This window comes from Rhinoraja longicauda, chromosome 2, assembly GCF_053455715.1.
Source record: "Rhinoraja longicauda isolate Sanriku21f chromosome 2, sRhiLon1.1, whole genome shotgun sequence".
Taxonomy (NCBI): domain Eukaryota; kingdom Metazoa; phylum Chordata; class Chondrichthyes; order Rajiformes; family Arhynchobatidae; genus Rhinoraja; species Rhinoraja longicauda.
The window spans coordinates 5297983-5314892 of record NC_135954.1 but is presented as its reverse complement, the minus strand read 5'-3'; the positions used below and the strand labels follow the sequence as shown (position 1 = coordinate 5314892).

The 16910-nt window shown below is 46.2% G+C and overlaps 1 protein-coding gene across 1 annotated transcript in view; it reads left to right on the top strand.

Moving 5' to 3' along the window:
• ranbp9 (RAN binding protein 9) overlaps positions 1–16910 on the top strand; it is a 93356-nt gene that overhangs the window by 35520 nt on the left and 40926 nt on the right. The window contains exons 4-5 of the mRNA XM_078414398.1: positions 765–932; positions 10925–10947. Coding sequence (XP_078270524.1) covers positions 765–932; positions 10925–10947 — 191 coding nt within the window. The remainder of the gene's footprint in view (positions 1–764; positions 933–10924; positions 10948–16910) is intronic.

Sequence of the window (16910 nt, the reverse complement as noted above, 5' to 3'; positions counted from 1 at the left end):
GGGTCATGGGAAATAGAGTTGAAAGTGGAGGGGGGGACGACAATTAGCTTAAAATTGGATAATTCAATATTCATACCGTTGTGTTGTCCATAGAATAGTTAATGAATATTTGTACACAACAATATTTAGTTTCGTGATGCAGCCCAGAAGCAGGCCCTTCAGCCCACCGGGTCCACGCTGACCATTGATCAACCATTTGCACTAGTTCCATGCTATCCCACCTTCTCATCCACTCACTCAATACACACTCAGGAGCAATTTCCAGCGGCTCGATTAAGCTGCAAGCCGGCATGTCTTTGAGATGCGGTAAGAAACCAGAGCACCCAGAGGAAACCCACACGGTCACAGGGAGAACCTGCAAAAACTCCACACAGACAGCACCTGAGGTCAGGAACGAACTTGGTGAATCTGTGGAATTCATTGCCGCAGAAGGCTGTGGAGACCAAGTTAATGGGTGTTTTTCAGGTGGAGATTGTCAGATTCTTGATTCGTGCGGTGTCAGGGGTTACGGGGAGAAGGCAGGAGAATAGGATTGAGAGGGAAAGATAGATCAGCCATGATTTAACGGCAGATTAGACTTTGGACCGAATGGCCTAATTATGCTCCTATAACTTTTGAACTCATGAACCTGGGTCTGTGGCACAGTGAGGGAGCAGGTCTAACTGCTATACCACTCTGCTGCGCTGTGATCCATTGAGCTGCCCTGCATTTAAAAATGGGGAAATAAATATTGTGTTTAATTAATGTGGACTTTTCTATTTCAGGCTGGGATAAACATTCGTATGGATATCATGGGGACGATGGCCATTCATTCTGTTCCTCTGGGACAGGACAGCCCTATGGACCAACGTTTACAACTGGGGATGTAATCGGATGCTGTGTAAACATGATCAATAATACCTGCTTCTACACAAAGAATGGGCACAGTTTAGGTAAGAATCTATAGGAATGGACTCGCGTTCATAAGTGATAGGAACAGAATGAGGCCATTTGGCCCATCAAGTCTACTCTGTCATTCAATCATGGCTGATCTGTGTTTCCCTCATAATCCCATTCTCCTGCCTGCTCCCCATAACCCCTGACACCGGTACCAATCAAGAATCTCTATCTCTGCCGTAAAAATATCCATTGACTTGGCCTCCACAGATTCACAACCCTCTGACTAAAGAAATTCCTCATCTCCTTTCTAAAGGTACGTCCTTTTAATCTGAGGCTGTGCCCTCTGGTCCTAGACTCTCCCACTAGTGGAAACATCCTCTCCACATCCACTCTATCCAGGCCTTTCACTATTTGGTAAGTTTCAATGAGGTCCCCCCTCATCCTACTAAACGCATCCCTGTAATAGTGCATTGAAGTTGAACCTTATTTATTCAGCTTTGACATTTTAAATATTGTTTAGGAATTTATCTTGAACACTTGAGGATTTTAGATTTACGAGGATGTTGCCAGGACTACAGGGTAGAAGGAGAGGTTGACTAGGCTGGGAGTCTATTCCTTGGAGAGCAGGAGGGTGACGGGTGATCTTATAGAGGTGTATAGAATCATGAGAGGAATAGATCGACTAGATGCACTGAGTGTCTTGCCCAGAGTAGGTGAATTGAGGACCAGAGGACACAGGTTTGAGGTGAAGGGGTAAAGATTTAATCGGAATCTGAGGGGTATCTTTTTCACACAAAGGGTGGTGGGTGTATGGAAGGCTGCCAGAGGAGGTAGTTGAGGCAGGGACTGCCCCAACGTTTAAGAAACAGTTAGGCAGGTACATAGATAGGGCAGGTTTGGAAGGATATGGACCAAACGCAGGCAGGTAGGTCTAGTGTAGCTGGGACATGTTTGCCGGAGTGGGCAAGTTTTTGTCGAAGGGCCTGTTTCCACTCCCAATGACTCTATCATTTTTTGCACAAAAAAAAAAGAATCATGAAGTATACACTGGAATTTAGAAGGATGAGAGGGGATCTTAGAAACATAGAAACATAGAAAATAGGTGCAGGAGTAGGCCATTCGGCCCTTCGAGCCTGCACCGCCATTCAATATGATCATGGCTGATCATTCAGCTCAGTAGCCTGTACCTGCCTTCTCTCCATACCCCCTGATCCCTTTAGCAAAAAGGGCCACATCTAACTCCCTCTTAAATATAGCCAATGAACTGGCCTCAACTACCTTCTGTGGCAGAGAATTCCACAGACTCACCACTCTGTGTGAAGAAATGTTTTCTCATCTCGGTCCTAAAAGACTTCCCCCTTATCCTTAAGCTGTGACCCCTGGTTCTGGACTCCCCCAACATCGGGAACAATCTTCCCGCATCTAGCCTCTCCAACCCCTTAAGAATTTTATATGTTTCTATAAGATCCCCCCTCAGTCTTCTAAATTCCAGCGAGTACAAGCCCAGTCTATCTAGTCTTTCCTCATATGTAAGTCCCGCCATCCCAGGGATCAATCAGGTGAACCTTCTCTGTACTCCCTCTAAGGCAAGAACGTCTTTCCTCAGGTTAGGAGACCAAAACTGCACACAATACTCCAGGTGCGGTCTCACCAAGGCCCTGTACAACTGCAGCAGAACCTCCCTGCTCCTAAACTCAAATCCTCTTGCTATGAATGCCAACATACCATTCGCTTTCTTCACTGCCTGCTGCACCTGCATGCTTGCTTTCAATGACTGGTGCACCATGACACCCAGGTCACGTTGCATCTCCCCTTCTCCCAATCGGTCACCATTCAGGTAAAACTCTGCTTTCCTGTTCTTGCCGCCAAAGTGGATAACCTCACATTTATTCACATTATATTGCATCTGCCATGCATTTGCCCACTTGCCTAATCTATCCAAGTCACTCTGCAGCCTCCTAGCATCCTCCTCGCAGCTAACACTGCCACCCAGCTTCGTGTCATCCGCAAACTTAGAGATGTTGCATTCAATTCCCTCGTCCAAATCATTAATATACACTGTAAATAACTGGGGTCCCAGCACTGAGCCTTGCGGTACCCCACTAGTCACTGCCTGCCATTCCGAAAAGGACCCGTTTATTCCTACTCTTTGCTTCCTGTCCGCCAACCAATTTTCTATCCACCTCAACACTGAACCCTCAATACCGTGTGCTTTAAGTTTGTACACCAATCTCCTATGTGGGACCTTGTCGAAGGCCTTCTGAAAGTCCAGATATAACACATCGACTGGTTCTCCCTTATTCACTCTACTAGTTACATCCTCGAAAAATTCTATAAGATTCGTCAGACATGATTTGCCTTTGGTAAATCCATGCTGACTTTGTCCGATGATTTCACCACTTTCCAAATGTAATGCTATCACATCTTTAATAACTGACTAGCATTTTCCCCACTACCGATGTTAGGCTAACTGGTCTATAATTCCCCGTTTTCTCTCTCCCTCCCTTTTTAAAAAGTGGGATTACATTAGCTACCCTCCAGTCCTCAGGAACTACTCCAGAATCTAAAGAGTTTTGAAAAATTATCACTAATGCATCCACTATTTCTGAGGCTACTTCCTTAAGCACTCTGGGATGCAGCCTATCTGGCCCTGGGGATTTATCTGCCTTTAATCCATTTAATTTACCTAACACCACTTCCCGACTAACCTGGATTTCCCTCAGTTCCTCCATCTCTTTAGACCCCCGGTCCCCCGCTATTTCCGGCAGACGGTTTATGTCTTCCTTAGTGAAGACAGAACCAAAGTATTTGTTCAATTGGTCTGCCATCACCTTGTTCCCTATGATCAATTCACCTGTTTCTGACTGCAAGGGACCTACATTTGCCTTAACTAATCTTTTTCTCTTGACATATCTATAAAAGCTTTTGCAGTCTGTTTTTATGTTCCTTGCCAGTTTTCCCTCATAATCTATTTTCCCTTTCCTAATTAAGCCCTTTGTCCTCCTCTGCTGGACTCTGAATTTCTCCCAGTCCTCTGGTATGCTACTTTTTCTGGCTAATCTGTATGCTTCATCTTTTGTTTTAATACTATCCTTGATTTCCCTTGTTAGCCACGGATGCACTACCTTTCCTGGTTTGTTCTTTTGCCAAACTGGGATGAACACTTGTTGTAGTTCATCCATGCGACCTTTAAATGCCTTCCATTGCATGTCCACCGTCAACCCTTTCAGCATCAATCGCCAGTCTATCTTGGACAATTCACGCCTCATACCCTCAAAGTTACCGTTCTTTAAGTTCAGAACACTTGTTTCTGTATCGACTTTGTCACTCTCCATCCTAATGAAGAACTCTACCATATTATGATCACTCTTGCCCAAGGGGCCTCGCACAACAAGACTGCTAACTAACCCTTCCTCATTACTCAATACCCAGTCTAGAATGGCCTGTTCTCTCGTTGGTTCCTCGACATGTTGGTTTAGAAAACCATCTCTCAAACATTCCAAGAAATCCTCTTCCTCAGCACCCCTGCCAGTTTGGTTCACCCAATCTATATGTAGATTGAAGTCACCCATTATAACTGCTGCGCCTTTAGTGCATGCATTTCTAATTTCCTGCTTGATGCCATCCCCAACCTCCCTACTGCTGTTAGGTGGCCTGTACACAACTGCCACAAGCGTTTTCTGCCCCTTAGTGTTTCGTAGCTCTACCCATATCGATTCCACTTCCTCCAAGCTAATGTCCTTCCTTTCCACTGCTTTAATCTCCTCTCTAACCAGTAACGCTACCCCACCTCCTTTTCCTTTCTGTCTATCCCGCCTGAATATAGAATATCCCTGGATGTTGAGCTCCCAGCCTTGGTCACCCTGGAGCCATGTCTCCGTAATCCCAACTATATCATAATCATTAATAACTATCTCCACATTTAATTCATCCACCTTATTACGTATACTCCTTGCATTGAGACACAAAGCCTTCAGGCTTGTTTTTACAACTCTCTTACCCCTTGTACGATTATGTTGAAAAGTGGCCCTTTTTGATTTTTGCCCTGGATTTGTCTGCCTGCCACTTTTACTTTTCACCTTGCTACCTGTTGCTTCTACCCTCATTTTGCACCCCTCTGTCTCTCTGCTACAGCTCCCATCCCCCTGCCACATTAGTTTAAATCCTCCCCGACAGCACTAGCAAACACTCCCCCTAGGACATTGGTTCCATTCCAGCTCAGGTGCAGACCGTCCTGTTTGTACTGGTTCCACCTCTCCCAGAACATATAAGATTATTAAGGGGTTGGACACGTTAGAGGCAGGAAACATGTTCCCAGTGTTGGGGGAGTCCAGAACCAGGGACCACAGTTTAAAAATAAGGGGTAGGCCATTTAGAACGGAAATTAGGAAAAACTTTTTCAGTCAGAGAGTTGTGAATCTGGAATTCTCTGCCTCAGAAGGCAGTGGAGACCAATTCTCTGAATGCATTCAAGAGAGAGCTAGATAGAGCTCTTAAGGATAGCGGAGTCAGGGGGTATGGGGAGAAGGCAGGAACCGGGTACTGATTGAGAATGATCAGCCATGATCACATTGAATGGCGGTGCTGGCTCGAAGGGCTGAATGGCCTCCTCCTGCACCTATTGTCTATTGTTAAGAATTTTGCTTTCCACTTTGAGGCGTTGCTGTGGATGCAAGGCTGTGAAATGTCGTACAATTATGAAAAAGTGGAGTTGTTTTGTACCTTCTTTGTTTTACTACTGCCCTAGGTTTCTCCCTAAAACCATCCAACTGTATCTTGGAATTCCACTCAAAGTTTGCCTGTTGTGCCTGTCTTGGTACGATCCTCATTTTCTTATCACAAATTCTATCCCTGATCATGAAAGTTACCCGAGGTTATATCAATATGTCAAAACTTGATTAACTTTTAATTCATGGAGCCATGCAGTAAGGAAACAGGCCCCTCAGCCTAACTTGACGGGATTAAAAGTATCATTAGCAAATTTGCCGATGATACAAAGCTGGGTGGTAGTGTGAACTGTGAGAAAGATGCTATGAGGTTGCAGGGTGACTTGGACAGGTTGTGTGAGTGGGCGGATGCATGGCAGATGCAGTTTAATGTGGATGAGTGTGAGGTTATCAACTTTGGTGGTAAGAATAGGAAGGCAGATTATTATCTGAATGCTGTCAAGTTAGGAAAAGGGACGTACAACGAGATCTGGGTGTCCTAGTGCATCAGTCACTGAAAGGAAGCAGCAGGTACAGCAGGCAGTGAAGAAAGCCAATGGAATGTTGGCCTTCATAACAAGAGGAGTTGAGTATAGGAGCAAAGAGGTCCTTCTGCAGTTGTACAGGGCCCTAGTGAGACTGCACCTGGAGTACTGTGTGCAGTTTTGGTCTCCAAATTTGAGGAAGGATATTCGTGCTATTGAGGGCGTGCAGCGTAGATTTACTAGGTTAATTCCCGGAATGGCGGGACTGTCATATGTTGAAAGACTGGAGCGACTAGGCTTGTATACACTGGAATTTAGAAGGGTGAGAAGGGATCTTATCGAAACATATAAGATTATTAAGGGGTTGGACATGTTAGAGGCAGGAAACATGTTCCCAATGTTGTGGGATGTCCAGAACCAGGGGCCACAGTTTAAGAATAAGGGGTAGGCCATTTAGAACGGATATGAGAAAAAACATTTTCAGTCAGAGTTGTAAATCTGTGGAATTCTCTGCCTCAGAAGGCAGTGGAGGCCGATTCTCTGAATGCATTCAAGAGGGAGCTAGATAGAGCTCTTAAGGATAGCGGAGTCAGGGGGTATGGGGAGAAGGCAGGAACGGGGTACTGATTGTGAACGATCAGCCATGATCACATTGAATGGTGGTGCTGGCTCGATGGGCCGAATGGCCTACTCCTGCACCTATTGTCTATTGTCCATACCAACCAAGTTGCCCCAGAAAAACCATTGGAGAAAAAGGATGGGTGACCTTTCGGATGGGGAACCCTTTTTCAGGCAGAGATGCTGCCTGATCCTATGAGTTACCCCAGCACTTTGTGTCTATCCTATTATGAGGATTTCACCATGAATTAGAGGCTGTTGCTACGATTTGGGGGCCTGACCGAGCGAGAGATTGAGCAGGCTACGACTCCAACCCTTGGAATGCAGGAGGGTGAGGGGTGATCTTATAGAGGTGTACAAAATCATGAGAGGAATATGAGCTAGATAGAGTTAAGGATAGCGAGCTAGATAGAGCTCTTAAGGACAGCGGAGTCAGGGGGTATTAGGAGAAGGCAGGAACGGAGTACTGATTGAGAATGATCAGCCATGATCACATTGAATGGTGGTGCTGGCTCGAAGGGCTGAATGGCCTACTCCTGCACTAATTGTCTATAAGTCAGCGGGTCATATGAGGAAAGATTGGAAAGACTGGGCTTGTGCACACTGGAGTTTAGAAGGATGAGAGGGGATCTTATAGAAACGTATGAATTTATAAAAGGACTGGACAAGCTAGATGCAGGAAAAATGTTCCCAATGTTGGGGGAGTCCAGAACCAGGGGCCACAGTCTAAGAATAAAGGGGAGGCCATCTAAAACAGAGATGAGAGAAAAACCTTTTTACTCCGAGAGTTGTGAATTTGTGGAATTCTGTGCCACAGAGGAGGCCAATTCACTGGATGAATTTAAAAGAGTTAGATAGAGCTCTAGGGGCTAGTGGAATCAAGGGATATGGGGAGAAGGCAGGCACCGGTTACTGATTGTGGATGATCAGCATGATCACAATGAATGGCGGTGCTGGCTCGAAGGGCCAAATGGCCTCCTCCTGCACCTATTTTCTATGTTTCTATGAATAGATCGGGTAAACACACAAGGTCTCTTGCCCAGAGTAGGGGAATCGAGAACCAGATGACATAGGTTTAAGGTGGTGGTATATTTAATAGGAACCTGAGGATTTTTTGTTTACACAAAAGTTGGTGGGTGTATGGAATGAGCTGCCCGAGGAGGTAGTTGAGGCAGATACTATCGAAACGTTTTAAGAAAATATTTAGATACATGGATAGGAAATGTTTAGTGGGATATGGGCCAAACGTAGGCAGGTGTATTGTTGATGAGACATGTTGGTCGGTGTGGGCAAGTTGGGCCGAAGGGCCTGTTTCCACAGTGTGACTCGACTCATTTCTCCCCCCCAATATTTTGGGAAGCTTGTGGTTACGTCGTGACTCTTAATGAGCCCCATTCATCCATCCTCCCAATGTGCACTAACTTATGTTGAACAAGCCTCATAAAATCCTTGTTAATGGTCCCTCCACGGTTTTGACCTCTTCACATCTCTGTAATTCCTTCCTATTCTCAGCCTTTAGATCCAGGAACCCCAGCCCCTCGGTGTTTCAGAATTTAATTGCTCCAGTATCGGAGGCTGCTTTCAACTGCTGAGACTCAAAAGATTTGAAACTCCCTTCCTAATCTTCTCTACACCTCCCATTTCAAGATGTTCCTCAAAGCTCATGCTGCTGGGAATCTGTGCCAATTGACTGTCAAATTGCATTTGGTCATCTTGCTTAGAAGTTGCGAGAGGGGTTTTTGTTGCAGATTGCTGAAATCTGCAAATAGATCTAAGTGCAGTTTTGGACAGTAGAAGCAGGGTTTAGACTTTCCAATAGACTTTAGACATAGTGTTGGAAACAGGCCCTTTGGCCCACTGAGTCTGCATTGACCAACGATAACCCCACACATTCTCACTACCCGACACACGAGGGACAATTTTACCGAAGCCAATTAACCTACATACTAGTACGTCTTTGGAGCTTGGGAAGAAACCTGAGAACCTGGAGAAAACCCACGCAGGTCATGGGAAGAACGTACAAACTCTGTACAGACAGCAACCGTAGTCAGAATTGAACCCGGGTCTCTGTTGCTGTAAGGCAGCAACTCTACCACTGCGCCTCTGTGCTGCCCAAAGACGCTCTATGCTAGTTTCAAAGGAGACCTTTCCTTTGCCTTGCATCTTAAATAGTGTGGTAGCTTCCATATTTTTTGGACAGAGTTATGTAGGATCGCTTTCATTCTGACTCTACAAAGAAAAATAGTTTGGTCTTTTGTTCTATTTGATATAAACTTTCCTGATATGGATGCAGGAAATGCAAGATCTGATGAGCATTGCTGTAGATAATGTGTAGAGTTCTTCCTTTGTAACTAAGGGCAACCAAGTGACGCAGCTGGTAGAGCTGCCCAAGCAATATATGAGATGCTGTTCCTCCTGTTTGCGGTGGGCCGCACTATGGCACTGGAGGAGGCCCATGACAGAGAGGTCAGGCTGGGAGTGGGAGGGGGAGTTGAGATGTTGAGTCACCTTGGTGGCTGAGCACTTCAACTCCCCCTCCCACTCCCAGTCTGACCTTTGTCATGGGCCTCCTCCAGTGTCATAGTGAGGCCCACCGCAAATTGGAGGAACAGCACCTCGTATTTCGCTTGTACAGCTTACACCCCAGCGGCATGAACATTGATTTCTCTAACTTCAGATAGTTCCTCTGTCCCTCTCTTTCCCCTCTCCTTCCCAGTTCTCCCACTGTCTTCCTGTCTCCTACTACATCCTATCTTTGTCCCGCCCCCTCCCCTGACATCAGTCTGAAAAAGGGTCTCGACCCGAAACATCACCCATTCCTTCTCTCCTGAGATGCTGCCTAACCCGCTGAGTTACTCCAGCATTTTGTGATACCTTCGATTTACCTGCAGTTATTTTCCTACACAGCTGGTAGAGCTGTTGCCTCAAAGCGCTAGAGACCCGGGTACAATCCTGACCTTGGGTGCAATCTGTGTGGAGTTTGCACGTTCTCTTTTTGACCCCGTGGGTTTCCTCCGGGTGCTTGGTTTCCTTCCATGTCTCAATGATGTGTAGGTTTGTAAATTGTATATTAACAAAATCCCTCTGCACTGTTCATGAGTCTTTCTAAAAGTAAAATGACCTCCCCCATGGTAGTGCATTCCAGGCATGTATCATTCTCCTTATGAAGAATTTGCTTCACAAATATCCTTTAAACTTTCCTCTGGATTGAAAGATACAGCATGGAAACAGGCACTTCGGCCCACTGTGTCCGTGCTGGCCAACGTTCACCCTTATGCTGGTTCTTTCCCACACACTGGAGACACACTAGGGACAATTTACAGAAGCCAATTCACTGACAAATCTGCACATCTTTGGGATGTGGGAGGAAACCGGAGCACCCGGAGAAAATCCACGCGGCCACAGGGCGGGCGTGTGAACCAAGGGGGAAGGGAGAGGGAGGGGCACTGAGAACTAAGGGGGGACCTGGTGGGGAGTCATGAAGGGATGAGTACATGAAGAAGGGATGAGTCCAGAACCAGCGGCCGCAGTCTAAGAATAAAGGGGAGGCCATTTAAAACTGAGGTGAGAAGAAAAAAAAATCACCCAGAGAGTTGTGAATTTGTGGAAGTCTCTGCCACAGAGGGCAGTGGAGGCCAATTCACTGGATGAATTTAAAAGAGAGTTAGATAGAGCTCTAGGGGCTAGTGGAATCAAGGGATATGGGGAGAAGGCAGGCACAGGTTACTGATTGTGGATGATCAGCTATGATCATAATGAATGGCGGTGCTGGCTCGAAGGGCCAAATGGCCTCCTCCTGCACCTATTTTCTATGTTTCTATGTTATTGTAACTTTGTTGGGGTCTATGTGTTGCGATTCTTTAGTGTACCATGTTTGCAAAAACAAAGATTTTCACTGCAACTAACTTGGTACAAGTGACAATAATATATAATCAGCATCATCAACTCCATACAAACAGCGCCCATAGAAACATAGAAAATAGGTGCAGGAGGAGGCCATTTGGCCCTTCGAGGCAGCACTGCCATTCGTTGTGATCATGGCTGATCATCTATAATCAATAACCCGTGCCTGCCTTCTCCCCTTATCCCTTGGTTCCATATGCCTTGACACCCGAGGTCAGGATTGTACCCGGGTCTCTGGCGCGGTCACTAAACAGTGAAGTTTATGGTTTTATGAATAATAAGATACAAAGAGGTCTACTTTTGCTTATAATTGTTATTTTCTCTTTACCACAGGCATTGCTTTTACAGATCTACCGGTAAGACAATTCTCTTGATATTTTTCCTAAGCTCCTGTTTTTATTTTGCAAATGGTAATGAATAATCTGTGGGGATGATGGGGACTTCATTCATAGCTTAAAATGTATCAGATTATTTTCATGTTTAAGGCGGCACGGTAGCGCAGCGGTAGAGTTGCTGCTTTACAGCGAATGCAGCGCCGGAGACTCAGGTTCGATCCTGACTACGGGTGCTGCACTGTAAGGAGTTTGTACGTTCTCCCCGTGACCTGCGTGGGTTTTCGCCGAGATCTTCGGTTTCCTCCCACACTCCAAAGACGTACAGGTATGTAGGTTAATTGGCTGGGTAAATGTAAAAATTGTCCCTAGTGGGTGTAGGATAGTGTTAATGTACGGGGATCGCTGGGCGGCACGGACTTGGAGGGCCGAAAAGGCCTGTTTCCGGCTGTATATATATGATATGATATGATAAGTGGCCTTGTTTTAATTTTGGGTATTCTATGTGCAAAAGTGCCTTTTGCACCCATCTGCCCTCTTTATAATTGGAATAACGAACAAGGATTTATAGATATCAGCAAACATCACACTTCACACAACCCAGTTGATCCTGACAATTGATTAGAATTTCTCTCAGCTGAGGCCTCCCATCTATTCTTCAGCCAGGATTGTTCTGACATCAAATGAATAATTCAGCTCAGTGGATCTGACGACTTGTGTGGAATAAAGAGAAGAGCACAAATTGCATTGGGGCAGAGTTGCACGTCATTTGGGGATAAAGTATCTTTCTGGGATTTGCATTCGATCTTTCAGTTCAGCTTAGAGATACAGCACCGAAACAGGCCCTTCGGCCCATCGAGTCCACGCCGACCAGCGATCACCCCGCACACTAGCACTATCCGACACACGAAGGACAATTTACAATTTTACCAAGTTAATTAGAACATAGAAACATAGAGAGTATGGCCCCTCGAGCCATTCAATATGATCATGGCTGATCATCTAAAATCAGTACCTCATTCTTGCTTTCTCCCCATATCCCTTAATTCCGTTGGCCCTAAAAGCTATATCTAACTCTCTCTTGAAAACATCCAGTAAATTGGCATCCACTGCCTTCTGTGGCAGAGAATTCCACAAATTCACAACTCTTTGGGTGAAGAGGTTTTTCCTCATCTCAATCCTAAATGGCCTACCCCTTATTCTTAAACTGTGACCCCTGGTTCTGGACTCCCCCAATATCGGGACCATTTTTCCTGCATCTAGCCTATCCAATCCCTTCAGAATTTTATATGTTTCTATAAGATCCCCTCTCATCCTTCTAAATTCCAGTGAATACAAGCCTAGTCAACACATTCTTTCATCTAATTAACCTACAAACCAGGGGTCTTTAGAGTGTGGGTGGAAACTGGGGCACCCAGAGAAAACCCACGCAAAGAACGTACAAACTCCGTACAGACAGCATCTGTAGTCAGGATCGAACCTGGGTCACTGGTGCTGTAAGGTAGCAACTCTACCGCTACACCTGCCACGTACTGCCTATTTTGTTTTAATAGTTCAGCTTTTGCTATTCTTTGTCCATTTTTAATTGAACAGTTTCTGATAAGTTTGGGGTTTTTTAACACTATGCTCAGTGCCGCTTCTCATTTATTCCTGAACCGAACTTTGAAATTCAATAAAAGGACACAAAGTGCTGGAGTAACTTGGCTGATCAGGCAGCATCTCTGGAGAGCATGAATAGGTGTTGTTTCGGGTCGGGACCCTTCTTCAGACTGAATATGTTTGTAGAGCATGTGGACGCAGCCCAGACCATCACACAAAACCAACCTCCCTTCCTTTGACTCCATTTACACCTCACTCTGCCTCGGCAAGGCCAGCAGCATAATCAAGGACGAGTCACACCCTGGCCACTCCCTCTACTCCCCTCTCCCATTGCACACGTGACGATAAACATGATGGTGCGCAGAACGATAAACTAAACTGAAATGAGGGCAGCAGATATGGTCGAGGAGGGAGCGGTGAGAGAGGGTCTCTCAGAACCCCTGTTGGAGAGAGGAGGAGAACGTCGTCAAACGTCACCTACTGCATCCGGTGTTCGCGATGTGGCCTCCTGTACATCAGGGAGACCAAGCACAGACTCAGCGTCCATTTCGCAGAACACTTGGCGCTCGGTCCGCCCACGCCAGTCTGCCTATTGTTGGTGTTTGGCTCTCTGGCCTGTAATTAGTCACTTTATCCCTTTCTACCCCTTTAAACAATAGTAATATTTCAGCAGTCTTTCATCACTAAACCTGTGGGCAGAGGTTTTAAAAATGATGGTTGCTCAAGAGTTAATACCCATTTCATTGAGAAGCAGGTTTATTATCAAAAAATGCCGGACTTTAGAGGTAAAGACTTTAGAGGCAAACGGGCCCCTCGGCCCACCAAGTCTGTGCCGACCAGCGATTCACCCTGTACACCAGCACTATCCTGCAAACTAGGGCAATTTACAATTTACAGAAGCCAATTAATCTACAAACCCGCACGCCTTTGGAGAGTAGGAGGAAACCAGAGCACCTGGAGAAAACCCACACGGTCACAGAGAATGTACAATTCGACAAGGTTCCGCATGGTAGGCTTCTCTTGAAGGTTAGATCGCATGGGATCCAAGGAGAGAAAGCTGAATGGATAGCAAATTGGCTCCATGGAAGGAAGCAGAGCAGACTGGAGGCCTGTGACTAGTGGTGTGCCTCAGGGTTCGGTGCTGGGCCCGTTACTGTTTGTCATCTACATCAATGATTTGGATGAGAACATACAGGGCAAGTTTAGCAAGTTTGCAGATAGTGGAGATGGTTGTGAACGATTGCAGCAGGATCTGGATCGATTGGCCAGGTGGGCGGAGGAATGGTTAAAGGAATTTAATACAGAAAAGTGTGAGGTGTTGCATTTTGGGACGTCGAACAAGGGCAGGACCTACACAGTAAATGGTAGGCCTCTGTTGTAGAGCAGAGAGCTCTAGGAGTGCAAGTCAAGTCAAGTCAATTTTATTTGTACAGCACATTTAAAAACAACCCACATTGACCAAAGTGCTGTACATCTGATTAGGTACTAAGGAAAAAAAAAAAAAATGAAACATACAGTAGCACGCAAACAGTTCACAGCGCCTCCTCAATGAGCCTCAAACGCTAAGGAGTAGAAATAGGTTTTGAGCCTGGACTTAAAGGAGTCGATGGAGGGGGCAGTTCTGATGGGGAGAGGGATGCTGTTCCACAGTCTAGGAGCTGCAACCGCAAAAGCGCGGTCACCCCTGAGCTTAAGCCTAGACCGCGGGATAGTGAGTAGCCCCAAGTCGGCCGACCTGAGGGACCTGGAGTTAGAGAGGTGGGTTAGAAGATTTTTGATGTGGGGGGGGGGAATGTCCATTTAGGGCTTTATACGTGAATAGGAGGAGCTTGAAGTTGATTCTGTACCGTACAGGGAGCCAGTGGAGAGAGGCCAGAATCGGGGTGATGTGGTCCCTTTTACGGGTACCCGTCAGGAGTCTCGCTGCGGCGTTTTGGACCAGTTGCAGGCGGGACAGGGAAGATTGGCTGATCCCAGTGTATAGGGAGTTGCAGTAGTCTAGGCGGGAGGAAATGAAAGCGTGAATGATTTTTTCCTGTGTCGTCGAATTGGAGGAAAGGTTTGATTTTAACTATGGTTCGAAGTTGGAAGAAGCTGACTTTTACCACAGCGTTGACTTGCTTATCAAATTTTAATGCAGAGTCAAATATCATGCCGAGGTTTTTGACATGCGGTTTGACTAGGCAGGATAGACTTCCAAGACTGCCTGTTATCGATTTGATGGAGTCAGGGGGGCCGAATAGGATGACCTCAGACTTGCTCTCATTTAATTGGAGGAAGTTCTGTGCCATCCAACATTTTATGTCCTCAAGGCAGTGTAAGAGGCTGTTTAAATTTGACTGGTTGTTGGGTTTCAGGGGGAGGTAAAGCTGAGTGTCATCGGCTTGACACGAGTGTCATGAGGTGCATGGTTCCATGAAGGTCGAGTCACAGGTAGATAAGGTGGTCAAAAAGGCTTTTGGCACATTGGCCTTCATCAGTCAGAGTTTTGAGTATACACCGATCAGCCAAAACATTATGACCACTGACTGGTGAAGTGAATAACATTGATTATCTTGTTACTATGGCACCTGTCAAGGGGTGGGATATATTAGGCAGCAAGTGAATAGTCAGTTCTTGGAGTTGATGTGTTGGATGCAGGAGAAATGGGCAGGAGTAAAGATCTGAGCGACTTTGACAAGGGCCAAATTGTTATGGCCAGACGGCTGGGTCAGAGCATCTCTGAAACGACAAGGCTTGTGGGGTGCTCCCGGTCAGCAGTGGTGAATACCTACCGACAGTGGTCCGAGGAGGGACAAACCACAAACCGGCGACTGGGTGTCGGGCGCCCAAGGCTCATCGATGCGCGAGGGCAACGAAGGCTATCCCGTCTGGTCCGAACCGACAGAAGGTCGACTGTGGCACAAGTCACAGAAAATGTTAATGGTGGTCACGGGAGGAATGTGTCACAATACATAGTGCATTGCACCCTGCTGCGTATGGGGCTGCACACAGAGGACCAACAGCATACTAGGCAGGTGGTCATAATGTTTTAGCTCATCAGGTCATAATGTTATGGCTGATCGGTGTAGAAGTTGGGAGGTCATGTTGCAGTTGTATAAGACATTTGTGAGATCGCATTTAGAATATTGTGTTTAGTTCTGGGCACCATGTTATAGGAAAGATATTGTCAAGCTTGAAAGGGTTTAGAAAAGATTTACGAGGATGTTGCCAGGACTAGAGGGTGTGAGCTAAAGGGAGAGGTTGAGTAGTCTGGTTCTCTATTCCTTGGAGCACAGGAGGATGAGGGATGATCTTATAGAGGTGTACAAAATCTTGAGAGGAATAGATGGGTAGATGCACAGTCTCTTGCCAGAGTAGGGGAATCGAGGACCAGAGGACATAGGTTCAAGGTGAAGGGGGAAAGATTTAATAGGAATCTGAGGGGTAACCTTTTCACACAAAGGGTGGTGGGTGCATGGAACAAGCTGCCAGAGGAGGTAGTTAAGGCTGGGACTATCCCATCTTTTAAGAAACAGTTAGACAGGTACATGGATAGGATAGGTTTGGTGGGATATGGACCAAACGCAGGCAGTTAGGACTAGTGTAGCTGGGACACTGTTGGCCGGTGTGGGCAAATTGGGCCGAAGGGCCTGTTTCCACACTGTATCACTCTATGACTCTGTACAGTCGGCACCCGTGATCAGGATCTGACCTGGGTCTCTGGCACTGTAAGGCAGCAACTCTACTACTGTGCCGCCAATAATTTGCTCCCCTCAATAAATGTTCCATAAACATCATCTAGTGCATCCAGTGTACCCGATGTGGTCTCCTAACCATCGGCGAGACCAAGATTAGATTTGGCCACCATTTTGCCAAACACGTGCTCGATCTGCCAAGGTCCACTGGATCTCCCGGTTGCCAACCATTTTGATGCCCCTTCCCATTCCCATACTGATCTTTCTGCCCTGGGCCACCTCAAATTGCCAGAGCAAGGCCACACACAAATTGGAACCTGCAAACAAATTTGCAGCTGACAACCCAGTGCAATAAACGTTGAATTCTCTCATTTTAATTACTTCCAGCGCCAGAGCCCCAGGTTCGATCCTGTGCTGTGGGTGTAGAGTTTGACTAGAATGACTAAATAAAAGTCCACCACCAATTTTCCAGCAACTGGTGGATCCAGCACCTCCTTCAATCTGGACAAAATTACAAGAGCGCAATTAAAATCCTCCCCGGAGGTATCGAGAATACAAGCCTCTCTGTGGGTATAGAGAATGTTGGGGGAGTCCAGAACAAGGGGCCACAGTTTAAGAATAAGGGGTAGGCCATTTAGAACGGAGATGAGGAAAAACTTTTTCAGTCAGAGTTGTGAATCTGTGGAATTCTCTGCCTCAGAAGGCAGTGGA